Source organism: Anneissia japonica, unplaced genomic scaffold (genome assembly GCF_011630105.1).
Source record: "Anneissia japonica isolate Jap-2015-1 unplaced genomic scaffold, ASM1163010v1 scaffold1946_len758022_cov188, whole genome shotgun sequence".
NCBI lineage: Eukaryota > Metazoa > Echinodermata > Crinoidea > Comatulida > Comatulidae > Anneissia > Anneissia japonica.
This window is the reverse complement of record NW_022694730.1, coordinates 497,305-513,220: the sequence shown is the minus strand read 5'-3', so window position 1 is coordinate 513,220 and position 15,916 is coordinate 497,305. Positions and strand designations below refer to the sequence as shown.

At 34.6% G+C, this 15,916-nt stretch overlaps 1 protein-coding gene across 2 annotated transcripts; it reads left to right on the top strand.

The window, feature by feature from the left end:
* Positions 1 to 1,773: 1,773 nt before the first annotated feature.
* On the top strand, positions 1,774 to 15,669 carry LOC117101211 (DNA polymerase subunit gamma-1-like). Of its 2 annotated transcripts, none has more exons than XM_033241126.1 (21): positions 1,774 to 1,869; positions 2,617 to 3,216; positions 3,435 to 3,624; positions 4,457 to 4,621; positions 4,865 to 5,011; positions 5,510 to 5,589; positions 6,131 to 6,313; positions 7,127 to 7,417; positions 7,790 to 8,062; positions 8,276 to 8,381; positions 9,428 to 9,529; positions 10,006 to 10,163; positions 10,605 to 10,776; positions 11,030 to 11,165; positions 11,338 to 11,444; positions 12,163 to 12,302; positions 13,246 to 13,362; positions 13,626 to 13,679; positions 14,187 to 14,301; positions 14,939 to 15,190; positions 15,490 to 15,669. In XM_033241126.1, exons 2-21 carry the CDS (start codon positions 2,624 to 2,626, stop codon positions 15,652 to 15,654), a joined length of 3,546 nt encoding a protein of 1,181 aa, XP_033097017.1. In that variant the 5' UTR covers positions 1,774 to 1,869; positions 2,617 to 2,623; the 3' UTR covers positions 15,655 to 15,669. The 2 variants fall into 2 exon arrangements, with proteins under 2 accessions (XP_033097017.1, XP_033097016.1); XM_033241125.1 differs by having other exon boundaries at positions 1,778 to 1,861.
* The last annotated feature ends 247 nt before the right edge of the window (positions 15,670 to 15,916 follow it).

The following is a 15,916-nucleotide window of genomic DNA, read 5'->3' as shown; positions in this document are numbered from 1 at the left end:
AAACGATAAAATCTTTGCTAACACTACGATTTTAATGTTTTCCATGATTATGACGTCATCTAATTTGATTTGTGAAAATGTGTTGTTATTGCATAACTAATAAATCGTTATCGAATCGTTCTAGTGTAAAAACTTCTCTTATTTCTTTTATAGAGGTGGTTAATGATCATCAAAGTATGTCGATTTGACAACGTTTGGTTTGGAAAACTATAATACCGTATTTATTCGAATAAACACCATGGGGCGTTTATTTTTGGCAAGGGGTGCTTTTTAGGGGCGTTTATTCGAGGGAGGCGTTTGTTGTGTGTAAAATGGATACGTGATATGAGATTTTTGGAAATCTTGAGGTTAAAGGATGAACCAGGGATATAGCTGAAATAAACGTCTCTTAAATTCACTGTAAACGTTGAACTACACATCCGTCAAAATCATACTCTAAATGTATTAATGCGTGATCTTAAAGACGTATTGATCCTCACCGTGTTGGAAAAAGTATTCGAAAAAAAATATCAAAACCAGTACTACTGGAGTGAACAGTACTGGTGTTGAGAATGATGTTGCTTCCATTCGATTTGTTCACATTCATTTAGAGGAACGTTTCGATGAAAGCATTTACTCATACTGTACAATAAAAACATAATGTTAATAGGGCCTTAATAATACGCTTTCATGATCATGAAATCAATTAACTGATAATTTTAATAGTTCTCGTTTCTTTGACATTTATTTTACAATACAAGCACCGGTGACTGTTCTATACTGTATCTCGAAAAGAAGCCCACACTATCTTGATTAGAAGCTTATGGGGATTTTGAAGATGGGCTTCGTTCCAAGATGGACTTGTTTTTCAAGATAATTCATTGCTCATTTGAATAAATTTAACATTTCAAAAAAAGTGTTCTTGTGGTACTGTACATCACTTGTGATGATATGCTATTTGGGATATTTTGTTGATTGATGAAGTTGGTATCATAATATAACACCAGAGAGCAGATAAAAATTAAAATACTGTATACTTTATTATCTTACACAACCAGTGACGTACATGTTTTAACATTATTTAGTAACGTTTAATTTGAAGCGTCATATTTATATTAGAACAATTAATTGTTAATTAAACAACACACAAATATGCCGTTCCTCATGTACTGGCACCAGGAGAAATGTGCTTGTCACCAGGTATTGACAACCGAATTAATAATAATGATAATATTTATAAATTTGTTTTGATGTATATTGTAACAATTGTAACAATGATTTTAATGATTTACCCTTTTAACGATTTTCTAGTATCTTTCTAGATTTTTGTTTTTGTTGTTTTTCTTTTGCGCAATTGTGCAGTTAATTGTTTTACTGTTCACAAGTGGAAAAAAAAACTTTTCTGGGTATTCCTTGTAATCAAGGTCTGTTGCAATTGCTTAGGATGCATTTTTAATCAATTGTATGTTTTTGTAAAATGTGACGACTTTGTTTACTAAAGAAACTTAAACTCAACGTAAGCAATCAATTTTTGAATTTGGTAAATTCATTTAAAATTAGTAATAACTTCAATGTTTTGATTTGCTAAAACTTTATTAAATATTATTAGATGTTGTTATGTTTTGTGGTTTCACTACTTGGTGAAGAGTTAAGTAGAGTAGGCATATTATGTAGCAAAATAATTTAATTACGGTAGTATCAAAAATTGCGAAACGAAATTGTTACCGTTCCCGATACAAAGAGTTGACAAAATCGTATGTTGACGCGTTTTGACTCCTGTTTACAAAACAGAAATAGACACACGTGCGACACACACAAGCCAGACAAACATAAATGAACTCTGCACACAGCACAGCTGCGAAGGAGGGTTTGTTTTGCAATGGTTTGTTGGTTCGTTATTATCATTTTGTCTCGTATACAGTACTTCATATATTTTGCATAGTGTTGATGAGGAAATAATTGAACCTATATTATAGACAGAACCTGCTAGTACTAGAAAGGCTAGGCCCTGGGCCTAGGCTAGATAGTAGGGAGTAAGACCGAAGCGGCCGCCAGCTAAAAAGTGTATGTAATGCCGGTGTATTGCATGCTCAAGTAATAAAACAGTACAGTATGCTCGCTAATCCAAACACACGCACGCAACATGTAGACATATGTGGCAAAGACAAGCCAAACCAGTCACTCGTCGCAAATCGTGTTTCAGAGAAAATGGCCAAAACATGTTGGAATGTCAAATTTTTAAAAATCCATTTTATTGCACTAAGAAACTACCCTTTATATCCCACACATCATTCTATGCTGTTATTTTCCCCATTATCAATTTTCACGCATGCCTTTTATTATTAATAATTCAGAAAAATTAATAATTATAACTATATATGTACTGTACTTGACTTTTCACTTCCAGGAACTGCAAGCGACTGTACTGTATTGTGCATGCATCACCGGCGTTCCATACACATACACATATTGGCAGCCGTATTGGCTGGTGGCCACTTTGGCTCGCGGCCTGCTTCGGGGCTAATTCGATAGTAGTAGGCCTAGACAGGGGGCCTACAACTTGCTGGATCTTCTTATGGCCTAGACAATAGACAAGGCCATTACTGTAATTAAGTCATATTATTTTCTTTTAAACAGATACATTATGTTGAAAAGGTCAGCAAGATGGTCAAAAATTGCCACTCACCAATGGATCTGCAACCACTTGATACAACAGCCATCAGTTGGTATCCAGTGCTGTTCCAACTACTGCACATCCCCTTCTAATCGACCATCAAGGTTCAATCCTATCAAAATACAGATGATATCAGAGTCCCTTCACAAGCAAATATTCAAAAACAGTACAAATACAGAACAAGAACCAAGAAAAGAAATAATTAACAAAAGCATAGAGGAATTAAAAGCACATGGTCTTTGGGGCAAAAAAGGATCAATACTTCCTGATGTACAACTTAATCTTCCTACATTACTGGGTGATAATATTGATGAACACTTTAGGGAAATTTCCAAGAGACAAGTAAAACCATATGTACGATTGGCAGGCTCGCTTACTAAAAATCCATTGCCTCCAATGCCGCAAGAATGGGTTATGCGCAGTGGATGGACTCGTTATGATGCAAAAGGTGGAATTGACAAAGTAAATTATCCTCGGGAAGATGCTGTTGTGTTTGATGTGGAAGTTTGTATGAGTGAAGGCAGTTTGCCAACATTGGCAGTTGCAGTTTCCCCAAAAGCTTGGTAATATTATGTCTTGCTATTTTTCTCTTCAGTAAATGTTCAAGAAAAAAATAATGAAATATTATAAGATGAATGAGAACAATAATAGAAGCTGCATTAGTTAAAAGCCAAATAATCAATAAAAACAAAGTCATCTTCTTTGTGTTAAAAAAAACCCATTAGTTGCATCATGAACTCATAATTGACAGTGATTATGTAGTAATTTTTTACTAATGTAGGTACTCGTGGTGTAGTCCAAACCTGACAGAAGACCATCTAGTGATTTCATCAAGTACGGGAACACCAAAGGCATCGTTGAAAGATTTGATATCTCTTGAGAACCCGACAAAAGGAGGTCAGCCTCGTCTAGTTATCGGCCACAATGTCAGTTATGATCGATCATATGTCAAAGAGCAATACTTCATTAAGGTAAAAAATATATCAATAACTCGATGGATTTGATCATCATTAGATATTGTTATCGTCATCATTGTCATCAAGCAAATTGTTGTCAACTTGTTTATAGTGGTCCTGCTAGGGTATATTCCAATGTGAACCTAAAACAACAAGAAGGAATCTTCACCATCAACTTTGCAACTTTAATTGCCATAGTAAATACACATCTCTGTTTCATTACATTTCATGTAAAGGTAATAAATTTTAGAAGACTCATACAAAATTGCAGTACATTGAATATATTATTATATGTACAGTACATTTCAAAATATTACTATTATACCTATATACAATTAATTATATATACTTCGATTATTTTTTTTATTACTGCTGCATGTTCAAGGACAATGTCTTGTTTTGCTGATAACAATAAAGATATCTTGTATCTTGTTCACTACAAGATTTATACAAAATTGCAGTACATTGAATATATTATATGTACATTTCAAAAATATTACTATTATGTACCTATATACAATTAATTATATATACTTTAATTATTTATTTTTTATTACTGCTGCATGTTCAAGGACAATGTCTTGTTTTGCTGATAACAATAAAGATATCTTGTATCTTGTTCACTACAAAATATACAAATTAAATAAGTAGGTAATTGGTTAAATCATGTTAATCATCACTTATCATAATCATCCTTTTGACCACAGTCGTCTAATGAAATGCTAACTGTACAATAACTGTTTTTTTTCCCCAATCCGTCCCTTCATTAGATTGAAAATCTGAAACAATATTCTTAATTAAGTCATATGTGCAAGCATTAATTATGTGTGATTCTTTTTCTTATCAGGGAACCAAGTTGCGATTTCTTGATACCCTAAGCTTACACATGTGCGTTTCTGGGCTGACAACATTCCAACGATCTCTTTGGAAAGCCTCAAGATCTTCAAAAGGTAGCAACAGCAAAGAAGTTCGTGAACACAATGAGAAAGTGAAACGGAAAACCGGCTTTGCGGTAAATCTTGAAACTTTTGCTGGCCCAGTAGCATACATTTGACAATTTTATTTTGTTTGTAGTTATCCACCCACAGTGGTGAAACCAGAATTTACCCAATAGAGAGGGAAGCGCCAATATTGCTAATTTGTTAAAAATTACATTCTCCCCTCCCACAAAAGGCTTAGTTACAAGCCTTTTGCTGTTTTATCATGTTTTTCATCTTAAAACATTATTATTATTATTATTATTATCTTTGTAAAGACCCATCATCCCTGGTTAGATGAGGGCAGTCCTAACAGCTTAGCTGATGTGTACGCCCTCTATAATGATGCAGGAAAGAAACTGGACAAGAGCAAGAGAGATGTGTTTGTAACTGGTACCATTCAAGATGTCAGAGTGCAATTTCAGGTAGGGGCATGTAAAACGGATCTATTCTATTGGACATAGGGAAGGTAAGAGGGATGAAACTACCTGAGGGATAAGTTAATACGTAATTTTATACAAGTGATGCTCAGGAAATCCCTAGGAAATGCAGCTATCATCACTTTCATCTTTAAGGATTCATTCCATTATTCAACATTTAGACTGACATCATGCATTATTGAGAGAGCAACTTAGCTCAGTAGACACTGTATGGAGATATTTACATTACCTTTGTCCTTGGATCAATTCCATCCACTGCACTCCTTGTGTTTTACCCACAGCACTGAAATATCAAGTTTTAGTAGTGCACCATATTTCTGATAAGACTTTTAAGCTATTTGTTCTGCGTGCAAATTAAAGAAATTGGTACTTTTTGGAAAAGAGTAAGGGATAACATGAAAAATATAAGTGATTTCTTTTGTTGATTTAGTTTTAGTATAGTTTTTTAACATGTGTTGGAATTGTGGTTTTCTTTATATTAAGGATCTTATGTTATACTGTGCTAAAGATGTTGCTGCAACTCATGAAATATTTGTGAAACTTCTAGAAGAATTTTGTGTGAGGTATGTTTAATATATATAAAATGTTAATCAATTTTAATAATACTGTAATGGATAAATAATATGGTATTGCCAGTATGGCCTTGAGAATCATGATGAGATATGTTTTTTTCTATAAAAAAAATATATATATATATAATTTTTATATATCAATGATTTGATTTCAATTTATTGATTTGAATTTATTTTAGACCAAAAAGTTACAAACAGCAAAGACAGAGGTTAAGAATAAAGAAAAAGAAAATTGATTAAGTGTACGAAATATAAAAAGAAAATGGCAAACCTAAACATTACTGTACATAAAGTACTGGTATTTATAAATACTTACTTTACTTAAACTCATCCGACTTTATCAGTGACATGGACAAAGTTCTTTCTCCAACTCCCTCGATCCATCATTGCCGTTTTCAAATCATCCCCTTCAAGACCAATGTTGTCTTCTTCTTACAAGTACATATCAGTGAAATGTGCTTCTATGCAATACAAAAATTAGATTTTTATCCTCAAACAGGGAGATTTTAATAAATATAGTTTCCTTTTCTAGGTTTCCTCATCCTGTTACATTCGCTGGGATGCTTGAGATGGGACAAGCGTACTTGCCAGTCAATCAGAATTGGGACCGGTACCTTCAAGAGTCACAAGAATCTTACCAGAACCTCCAACAGGAGATGAAGCTGTCGCTGATGCACCTTGCAAATGACGCCTGCTCCTTGTTAAACCATGAAAAGTAATTAGGGGATATGATTCTGATAATGAAGTAGAATTTCCAACCTGTTTCTCCCTACTCTTCCGCAACTGGTTTCTTCATGTCACTCAATCTCCACCTTAAATCTTCCCACTCCACTCTTGGGTGATATGATTCTGATAATGAAGTATAATAACCATAAGATAGTGATGATGAAATGATAATAGTGTTGATCGATATGACCATTGCATATACAACTATCTTTGTTGACTGCTGTTGACAGTGCAGTAGCGATGCCACAAGGTGGGCCAGGGTTACAGGACTTGATCTTGTCTGGAACCCTAAACCCCTACCTCAAGCATTTTTACAGTCTGAGAGTGCCATTTCTGGGCATCTTAAACATCTTCACCGAACATGGTTAGGCTGAGGTAAATTTGGACCCCTGTCAAGGGAACTTGAACATTTTGTTGGGGCATTGGAATTTCTGGGTCCTGTCAGGGCTGGGCCTTGGTGTACCCAGCCTTACAGCTGTTAGGAGTCAGTAAGAAGGTTTGTATGCTTCATTGTCTGCGTTCATCATCCTGTTTTTCCAAAGAGCCTGATGAATTTATTTTGCTAGCGTGATGTAAGCTTATGTAAGTTGTGTTTGTTTTAAAATTGATTGATATATTTGTTTGTGTTTGCTAATTATTTATATCATCATCATCATCATCATTATTTTCATTATTATTATCTTCCTCATAATTATAATTACATTCCTAATAATGAAATGAATATTACAAATACAGTTAAACTGTACTATATTGGTATCTGTGTTTAAATTCTATTAATAATAATAATTTTTTTTATTGTTAGTTATAAATCAGATCCTTGGCTATGGGATTTAGATTGGGGATGTACACAAATGAGATTAAAAAAGGAGACAAATTCAAATGAGAAAGGGAAAAAAAACAAAAAAGAGTGTAACTCGGAGAAGGAACTTGGAGAGAAGTGTACCATAGTAAATGAATCGGTGGAACAGAAAGACATACAGTCTACTAGTGAAGATGATGGGGACGAAGTTGCAATGCGTCAGCGTATCCAATCGGTCCTTGAAACGTCAAAACGTCTTCCAAAAGTTAAACAGCATATGACAGGATACCCAAAGTATGAATTTATTATTTAAATAATGCTTCTTATAATATTTAGATAGACCTTGGAAAATTAATTGTGGAGATGTGGCCCTACTAGTTTTAGGAGAGGGTGGGGTGGTGTTTACACTGTCAATTCTCAGAGTATTCTTGTGTAATTGAGGTGTTTTTTTGGAACATCTTAGGTCATTTCCGGCCATCTAGAGGTACAATAATCATACATATTCTTATCTCAACCCCAACAATGGTGGGACTAAAGGTATTGTAGACACTTCACCTGTCAAAGTCCCTCCCTTTCTGGATTCTTCACTGATCCCAGTAATCCACCAGTCAAACTTTCAGCTTTCTTACAATGATTTCTTATAACTATGATGCTTTTACATTTTAGCTGGTATCGTGAACTCTGCCCAAAAGCTAGAAGTCCTGATTGGGCGCCAGGCCCTGTCCAGATCAGCTCACAAGTACGAGTCACACCCAAGCTGCTTAGGCTCACTTGGGATGGTTACCCCTTGTACCATGATTTAAAGCACGGCTGGGGATTTCTAGTTCCAAAAAGTCAAGGAGACCAGGAAGAGAGATCTGAAATGGAATTAGAAGAAGAACCAAAAAATAAAGATACAAATGGAAAGAAGGAAAAACCAAATCCAAAATTTCCAGTAAAGTAAGAGCAATATCATAATTAATCTTTTAAATAAAACATTTCATAGTTCAGAAAATTGAAATAATGCTAATTATCATCTTCAAGGGTTGTCAGTGGCATCATTCTTCGGTCTGTATGGTAGCCAGTCACCAGGAGAGGGGAGCATGCTTTCGTTTTTTCTAAATAATTGATATAGATAATGTTGGCTTACCATATTTGGCTTGTGTTTTTTAGGGCTTTGCTGAGGATGTTAAGTAATTCTGAGAACTCAACTCTAAGAAAAAAAGAATGCATTCATAAAGATCAATCAAAAATAAATTCACAAGACACAGATGACCAGGTAAGTACGAAAAATAAAATGATAATAATTATAATAAGAGCACCCGGTAGAGAGCATATCTCTGCCCATCGCCAATATCTTTCTATTAAATTTTTTAAATTTTCAAGATATCCGATATGCAATGTTTTGCTTTAAATGGTCCATAATCGACACCAAAATATAATCATTCACTTTTCTAATGCCTTTTATTGTATCAGATGTACACCTGCCAATTTTTGACATGTTCTGGCTTAACTTACAGGCATGTTTTACTCTTATAGCTGACAAACAAAATACATGCAATGTATTGGTGTTGAAATGGAAATATTTTGAAAATAGAAATATGGGGATTTGGTTTTTAGCATCACATATGTAAAGATGAATTTAAAATATTGGGTTGGATTTATTCAGTGTAAACGAATGTCTAGAAGAAGACTTATTTCAAGTGTGGTCCTCCTAGTGGTGATTGGGCAGTACACCGGGAAAGAATCACCTTCTTTTTTCCAAAGAGTGTACTGTGTATTTCAGCCCTCCAGCTGAAACACAAGGAGAGGCAGCGATTGGAATTGATCCGGGATATAGAGATCTCCACGGTTCAGCGCACACACAGTGGCTACCACCAGATTAGCCCACAGAGCTCTCAAATCCCAATAAGTTACAGAAAAAGTGAAGTTAATAAATATAAAAATGCTGTACACCTTTACTGTAATTGCACTAATTTAAATATTCATCATATAGCTTATAGGGCGTAATAAAAAGTAAAAAAAAAATTATTTTTTTTCTGAAATTTCCATTTTTTCGTGGCAGCGGGTGTGCTAAATGGCCAAAAATAAAATTTTATTCGAAATCATCAATATCTGCATTCAGCGGGTTTGCTAAACAAGATATTAAAAAAAGCCTCGCCTAACCATGATAGAATTAGGCACCTATATAATTTTTAAAAGAGTGTAGACCAACTCTGGTTTTAAAATGCCAGCGGGCATAGTCAATTTTTTTTAGCATTATGATAGCAAGAATAAGGATGATGATAATAATAATATAAATCGTTCTGTTTTTTCCGCATTAAGACTAGTGAGGATGAGTCGGAGAGTGAGGGCGCTCAACATCAATCCAAACTCTACAAGGATGTACTTGTTGATGGCTGCCATTTTTACAAGCTTCCTCACAAGGTCGGTTGGTATCTTTTGATTACCGTACGTATAGTTCCATGTATGGGGCTTATTGCCATCCCAAAACCAGTATTAGTGACCAAAAAATGAAAATTTACTTTTTAATATATTTTTATTCTCCACATTTTAAGCTTAAAAAAATGATGGGTCATTTACTGGAATCGACTAATTATTGCCAAAGTTATGAGTAAAAGTATTACAGCTCTGTACTAAAGTATTCAATACTGCTACATTTTTATGCGAATTTCTCTGTTTAACAACTAGCGACAATATGCTGGTTTTGGGATGGCGAGCCTCATATAGGTTACTTATGGGAACAATCTACTGACTGTGATATTGATTATTGATAGACTGCATTTATTGTGATTTATTAAAACTCTGGTGTATATAAAAGAACTTAAATCTATTATATTATATTGATCTAGTAGATTGAATTGTTAAGTATGTATCTTTTAATGAACAATTGATTTTTGTAGGATGGTTTCCGGTTTAACGTTGGCAATCCCTTAGCAAAAGATTTCTTGAGCAAGATGGAAGACGGCACATTAAAAGCTTCTGGTGGGGCCCAAGCAGACCGCATTCTAGAAATCAACAAATTCATTTCATTCTGGCGCAATGCACAGAAAAGAATAAAGTGAGTTTAAGAACAAAATAAGCAGTGGAACTTAAACTGAATATTTATTGTCATAATGGTCATTTCAATTTGAAAGAATAACCTACGTGGTCACTGCTTCTGCCCCTATTCCTTCCAGAGTCATGGAGGGTTCCTGATGAGCTCAAGCAAAATTGCAGAAACCATTAGAAAAATGGAATTTGATAAATGATAAATAGGAACGGACAATTAACATCTGTTTGTATACAAATACGAGGAAAGATTCCAACCAGAAAAAAAAATATGATGACCTGATAAGGATGATGACTGCTCGAAAGTGAAAGTGGGATGTATAGCAGTTGAAGATTCTTTGTTAGTTGTTTGTACTTCATTTATTTTAGTTTGTTTCGATAATCAATTATAAATACACATAGAAGTCCTTGAATTATGTACTTATTTATTTTCTGGGTTTTTTATCTGTAGTTCTCAGTTTGTTGTTGGTCTTGAGAAAAATCATCTTTCTCAGGCCACAACTGAAAGCGAGCTTTACGATGAAGATAATTTCTATGGCGCTATCCTACCACGTGTTATAACAAGTGGAACAGTTACAAGACGAGCTGTCGAACCGACCTGGTTAACAGCGAGTAATGCGCGGGTAAGTATATCATCCTGTCTTCTTCTTAGCTGTCATTCGCTAAAGCTTTGTCCTGATTATAAAATTTTCTTTGAAAAAAACTTGTATGCCCATATATAGTCATAATGTGCCTATATATGGTCATGATGTGATGTCATGATGACCATATTTAGGCATGTCACATGTTTTTGTCAAATCAAATTTGATAGTCTGGACAGTCTTCATGTGTTTGCTCTTCGCTTCTCACCACATGATCATTATTTGTTTAACGTAGGAAGATAGAGTTGGTAGTGAGCTGAAGTCGATGGTACAGGCGCCCCCTGGGTATCATTTTGTGGGTGCTGATGTTGATTCGCAAGAACTATGGATCGCTGCTCTGCTAGGCGATGCCAACTTTTGTGGTTTCCATGGTAAATTATTACATTTATTACTTGGTATCATATGCACACATGTTTGCCATTTTTCTTAAAATTTTACAGATATATTTTGATAATTCCAACAAAACTTGTTGTGGTATTCCTATGATAGTTATATTGTATAATTAAATACCATATTTGCTTTTATTTTTATTTCAAATGCTAGGCTGTACAGCATTTGGTTGGATGAACTTGCAAGGGAAAAAATCCAATGAAACAGACCTCCATAGTAAGACAGCTAGTACTGTATCCATCAGCAGAGATCAGGCTAAGGTATATTCCAAACAAACCCCCTGATTGTGTATTTATCAAATGGCTTCTTCATGCCTTTCAAAAGCCAATAAATAATGTATGGTAGAGAGATTTGCCAAATTTTCTCAGTCAGAGACCATGTCGGGCTAGGTGTAAACAAGTGTATACACCTATAGTCTTGAGCAATATGTTATATTTTACTAGTTGTATACTTGATCTAGAACGAACATGAAGAAATAATAATAATAATTCCAAAGTGGCAGTTCCAAATCATTGCTTATTATTACTCCAGGTCATTGGGTAACATACAACGGCAAACCAGCACAAAGTGCAACCTTATCTACCCACTGAGGAGATACTTAGTCGTGCGCGTATACTCAGTGCATAAAACTATTACATTCAATTTCATAACATCCTACCAACTACCTATTCATACTCCTGGGTAGAGAGTGACAAACATTGATAAAGTGTGCTTTGCACAGTGAGAGTTTTGAACCCTGACCCCAAGGTTGGGTTGGGCGTCCAGGCCACAACCAATACACCAACTGTTTCTACTTCTAAGAAGTCGATATTAGATATTCATATACCAGGCAGCAGTTGAGAATTTTGATTTCTCACATTTCAATCTGGAATATACAGATGATCCCAGCTTCAAAAATATTAGAATGTCAGCTCATTTGAGAACAAATTGAATCTGAATTCATTTAATTTACAATCAAGTGCTTTATATTTATATTAGGTATTTAATTATGGGAGAATTTATGGAGCTGGTCAGACATTTGCGGTGCGTCTGTTGATGCAGTTTAATCATCGGTTGGGTTTGATGGAAGCAAAGGAAAAAGCAAAAACAATGTATGAGGCAACGAAAGGAACCAGGATGTAAGTCTTTGTGATTCAGTGCACACATAACCATCAGTTTAGCTTCTATGCTTCTGCCTTAAATCCACTCAAAATGGAGTGCACTGGATATTACAATTTTTAGAAGGAATAATGTGATTAGCAAGATCTCTAGTATGTATACAGTAAAACCCCTATTTGGACTAAAAAAAGTGTCCCCTTAATAGGGGTGTCCCCTGAATAGGGTTCCCTTATAGAGGGGACACTGAACAAAAACATGAAATTTTCCCCTTAATAGCGTTTTTTGGCATGTTTTCATACAAGGATGACATACGTTCTTTATAATTTTATTTTTGTTGACATAAAAATCAGTTACAGTAAAATTTGAACTAATTTATAGCAATTATTTGCAATGCAAATACAATTCATTTATAATATGAAATTAGCAGAAATGTAATTAAAACAACAGTAGTTTTATATTTTCCAATATTATTTCATGACACAATGTTAATGACCAAATATTATTCTTTTCTTTTTTTATATATTGGATTTTTCTATTGGATAGATGTAGAGTTAATAGAGTAATGACTTAGAATTAAGGCTGCATGTTATGGTATGGATTAGAATCCTATATGAAAGAAAATAATCAAAAATTGTACTAAATGCTCTTTTGATAATTATTATGAATTCATGTAATTGTACTGTAATATTGTAAATAGATCATGTTCAAAGATCATGTTTTGTTTAAAATGTTTAAGATAAAGGTGTATAATCTTTGTTACAGTGTACATACAGTGTTAAGAACTAAGTGCTGTTACTTGCATATATAGAAAAAAGGGAAAATTGTTGCCTCCACTATTTAAAAAAAATATTTTCATTTATATTCCTCAAAATTTTGGCATTTAAGGTAATTTATTACTTTGGGTAATTAGTTCTTGGTAATGCTTTTCCAGACTATTAATGATTTTTTTCTTGCACCTTTTAGGTTTAAACTGACCGAGGCAGGAATTGAAGCCATGGAATCTGTTGACTTGCAACCAGACCGAGACAACCTCATTGGCTACAAAACACTCAGAACTTTGGCCAGGCGCCTCAACACCAAGTAATCATTTATGTTAATTAATATTTTGTTTACATTCAATAAATCAGAAAATGTACTTAGCTGTTTGACATGTAGGTTTATGGTGTTCAGTTTTTTTTTTCATATGCGGGAAAACTTGTTTTATGAAGAAAAAAATTGTTTTACAAGATCTTAAATTAATTAATAAAGTCAATTCAAAGCTTTATGCAAAGTCATTACAAAAGATGTTTGAAAAATAGGAATATTTACACTACAAAGGCTACAAATAGTTTTTTTTTTCATAGCCAAGAACTTGTGACTGAGGATCTAACAGAGGGAATGCAGTGGACAGGTGGCAGGTAAACATTTTATCAAATATAGTTTGAAAGATCAGAACCTTAATTTAAGACATTATAGTTCTTTCTAAGTCAATTAACCCGTGTCTCACAGGCAGGGTCACCAAGAGTTGACTTGGGCCCTGTGCCTCTTATCTCCCGTGGTCCCAATGGCAAAAGTGGCAGAGCTTTTGTGAGGGTTTTGGAAAAAAGGCTTTTAGGTATTTAGATATCTAATCTAAATTATTGGAGTAGCCCTCCAAAATGAATGACATCTGTATCTCTCTAGTGGCCAAGACAGCTGTGGGGCACTTTCCACCTACTTCAATAGTTAGTTACTAACTATATAGATAGGAAGGAACTGTGATATTGTATACATTGCTGTAATGTTTTAAGTAATAAAAATTATCCTGGATTTACTGTAACCAGGACTGGAACTTTCAGCTCCATACAGCTGGTATGGTGTTTTATCCACTTTATTAAAACGCATTGGCGTTTCTATACAGAAAGTCCTATGTTTTTGTTCCGTAGTGAGTCAGCCATGTTCAACAAGCTTGAGAGCATCGCTGACTCTGCCCAACCCAAGACGCCCGTCCTGCAGTGTCGCATCACTCGAGCTTTAGAACCAGATAGTGTGAATAATGAGGTAAGAGAAATATTGTATGTAAATGTGTAGTTTGATAGATTAAGTGGAGATTGTCTTGCATAGTGGTTATAAGATGTGGCCTTGGAGCGCATGTATCCTGGTTTGAAAGTTGCCATCTTCACTATTTACCTTGGTGTAAAATCCTATACTGTAAATAGTTTACCTATAAGCTGTTTTTCCTGTGTATGCATAATGAATCTCTGCTTAAACAAGAACTCATTTACGTATTTGGAAAACAGTAGAATTGTGTGTGTCCTAGAGTACTGGCAAACTTGCTTGCTTTGCTGTCATTCCTGTGGTATGTGAAATGTTTGTGCTAATAAAAGGGATTTCTGCTTTATATAAGATGTGATATATTTCCTATTGACAATCATTAGCCCATCATGTGCCTACATAAACAATCAAACCTACTGTGCAAACTAGTCTTTAAGTGCTATACTATTGCTTTACTTTACTGTTTATTGTAATAAACTGGTATGGCTTACCATATGTTGTTATTATTATAAATTTTAAAGGAGAGTGGAAGGAAGTTTACACAATATAGTGGGATGGAAAAACAGGATGTATAAATCTTATGCATACATGAGTAAAAAAGGATATAATTATAAAGTCATAACAACATTCTTTTAATTATCAGTTTCTGACGAGTAGAGTGAACTGGGTAGTTCAAAGTTCAGCCGTCGACTACCTCCACCTGATGCTTGTCAGCATGCGGTGGTTGTTTGAGGAGTATGAGATTGATGGCCGATTTTGTATCAGTATTCACGATGAGGTGCGATATCTTGTGAACAGTGAGGATCGTTTCCGTGCTGCTCTGGCCCTTCAGATTACCAACATTCTCACTCGGTCTGTGTTTGCGTATAACGTTGGTATGCATGATTTACCTCAGGTAAGTTTCACATGTTGCAAGCCTTTAGTGAATATATGCTTCCATGGATAATATATCTGCATTTCACTGCTTCATAATTTTTTTTCTCATCAACTCAATCCAGTCATAATATATCATTCTCATTGTTGCTTTCATCATTATAGTCATTATTGTCACCATACCATCATAAACATCATTCACCGTGAACATCGTTATCCTATTCATCATCAACACCATCGAAACAGACTTCTTCTGTATGTAATTGTCATATTTCTAAGTATTTATAATTGAAAACCAATTAATTTTAATCTTTTTTATAGTCCGTAGCATTCTTCAGTGCAGTCGACATTGACACAGTTTTAAGGAAAGAGGTCACAATGGACTGCAAGACGCCCTCTAATCCCCACGGTCTCCAGAAAGGCTACGGCATCTCTTTAGGTAAGATATTTAAAGTTATTCAACGTATATTGGCTCTCACAAGTTGATCACATATATAGCGTGCAAGATTAGAGAATGTGCATTTACTGTAATTCCAACTGCTTCTTTCCACAAAGAAAATAAATACACTTTAGTTTATTTAAATCCTGAATTACTGTTGAAAGGCAGAATATAAAATACAATTGTTGATCATTCCCTTGTGGGATTAGCTGGATCTGTTGCAATTTTTAATTCCTGTCTTCAACTGTGTTCATACTACCAAGCTATATTTTACCAAGTGTGGGATTTGCCCATATATGGTAATAATTA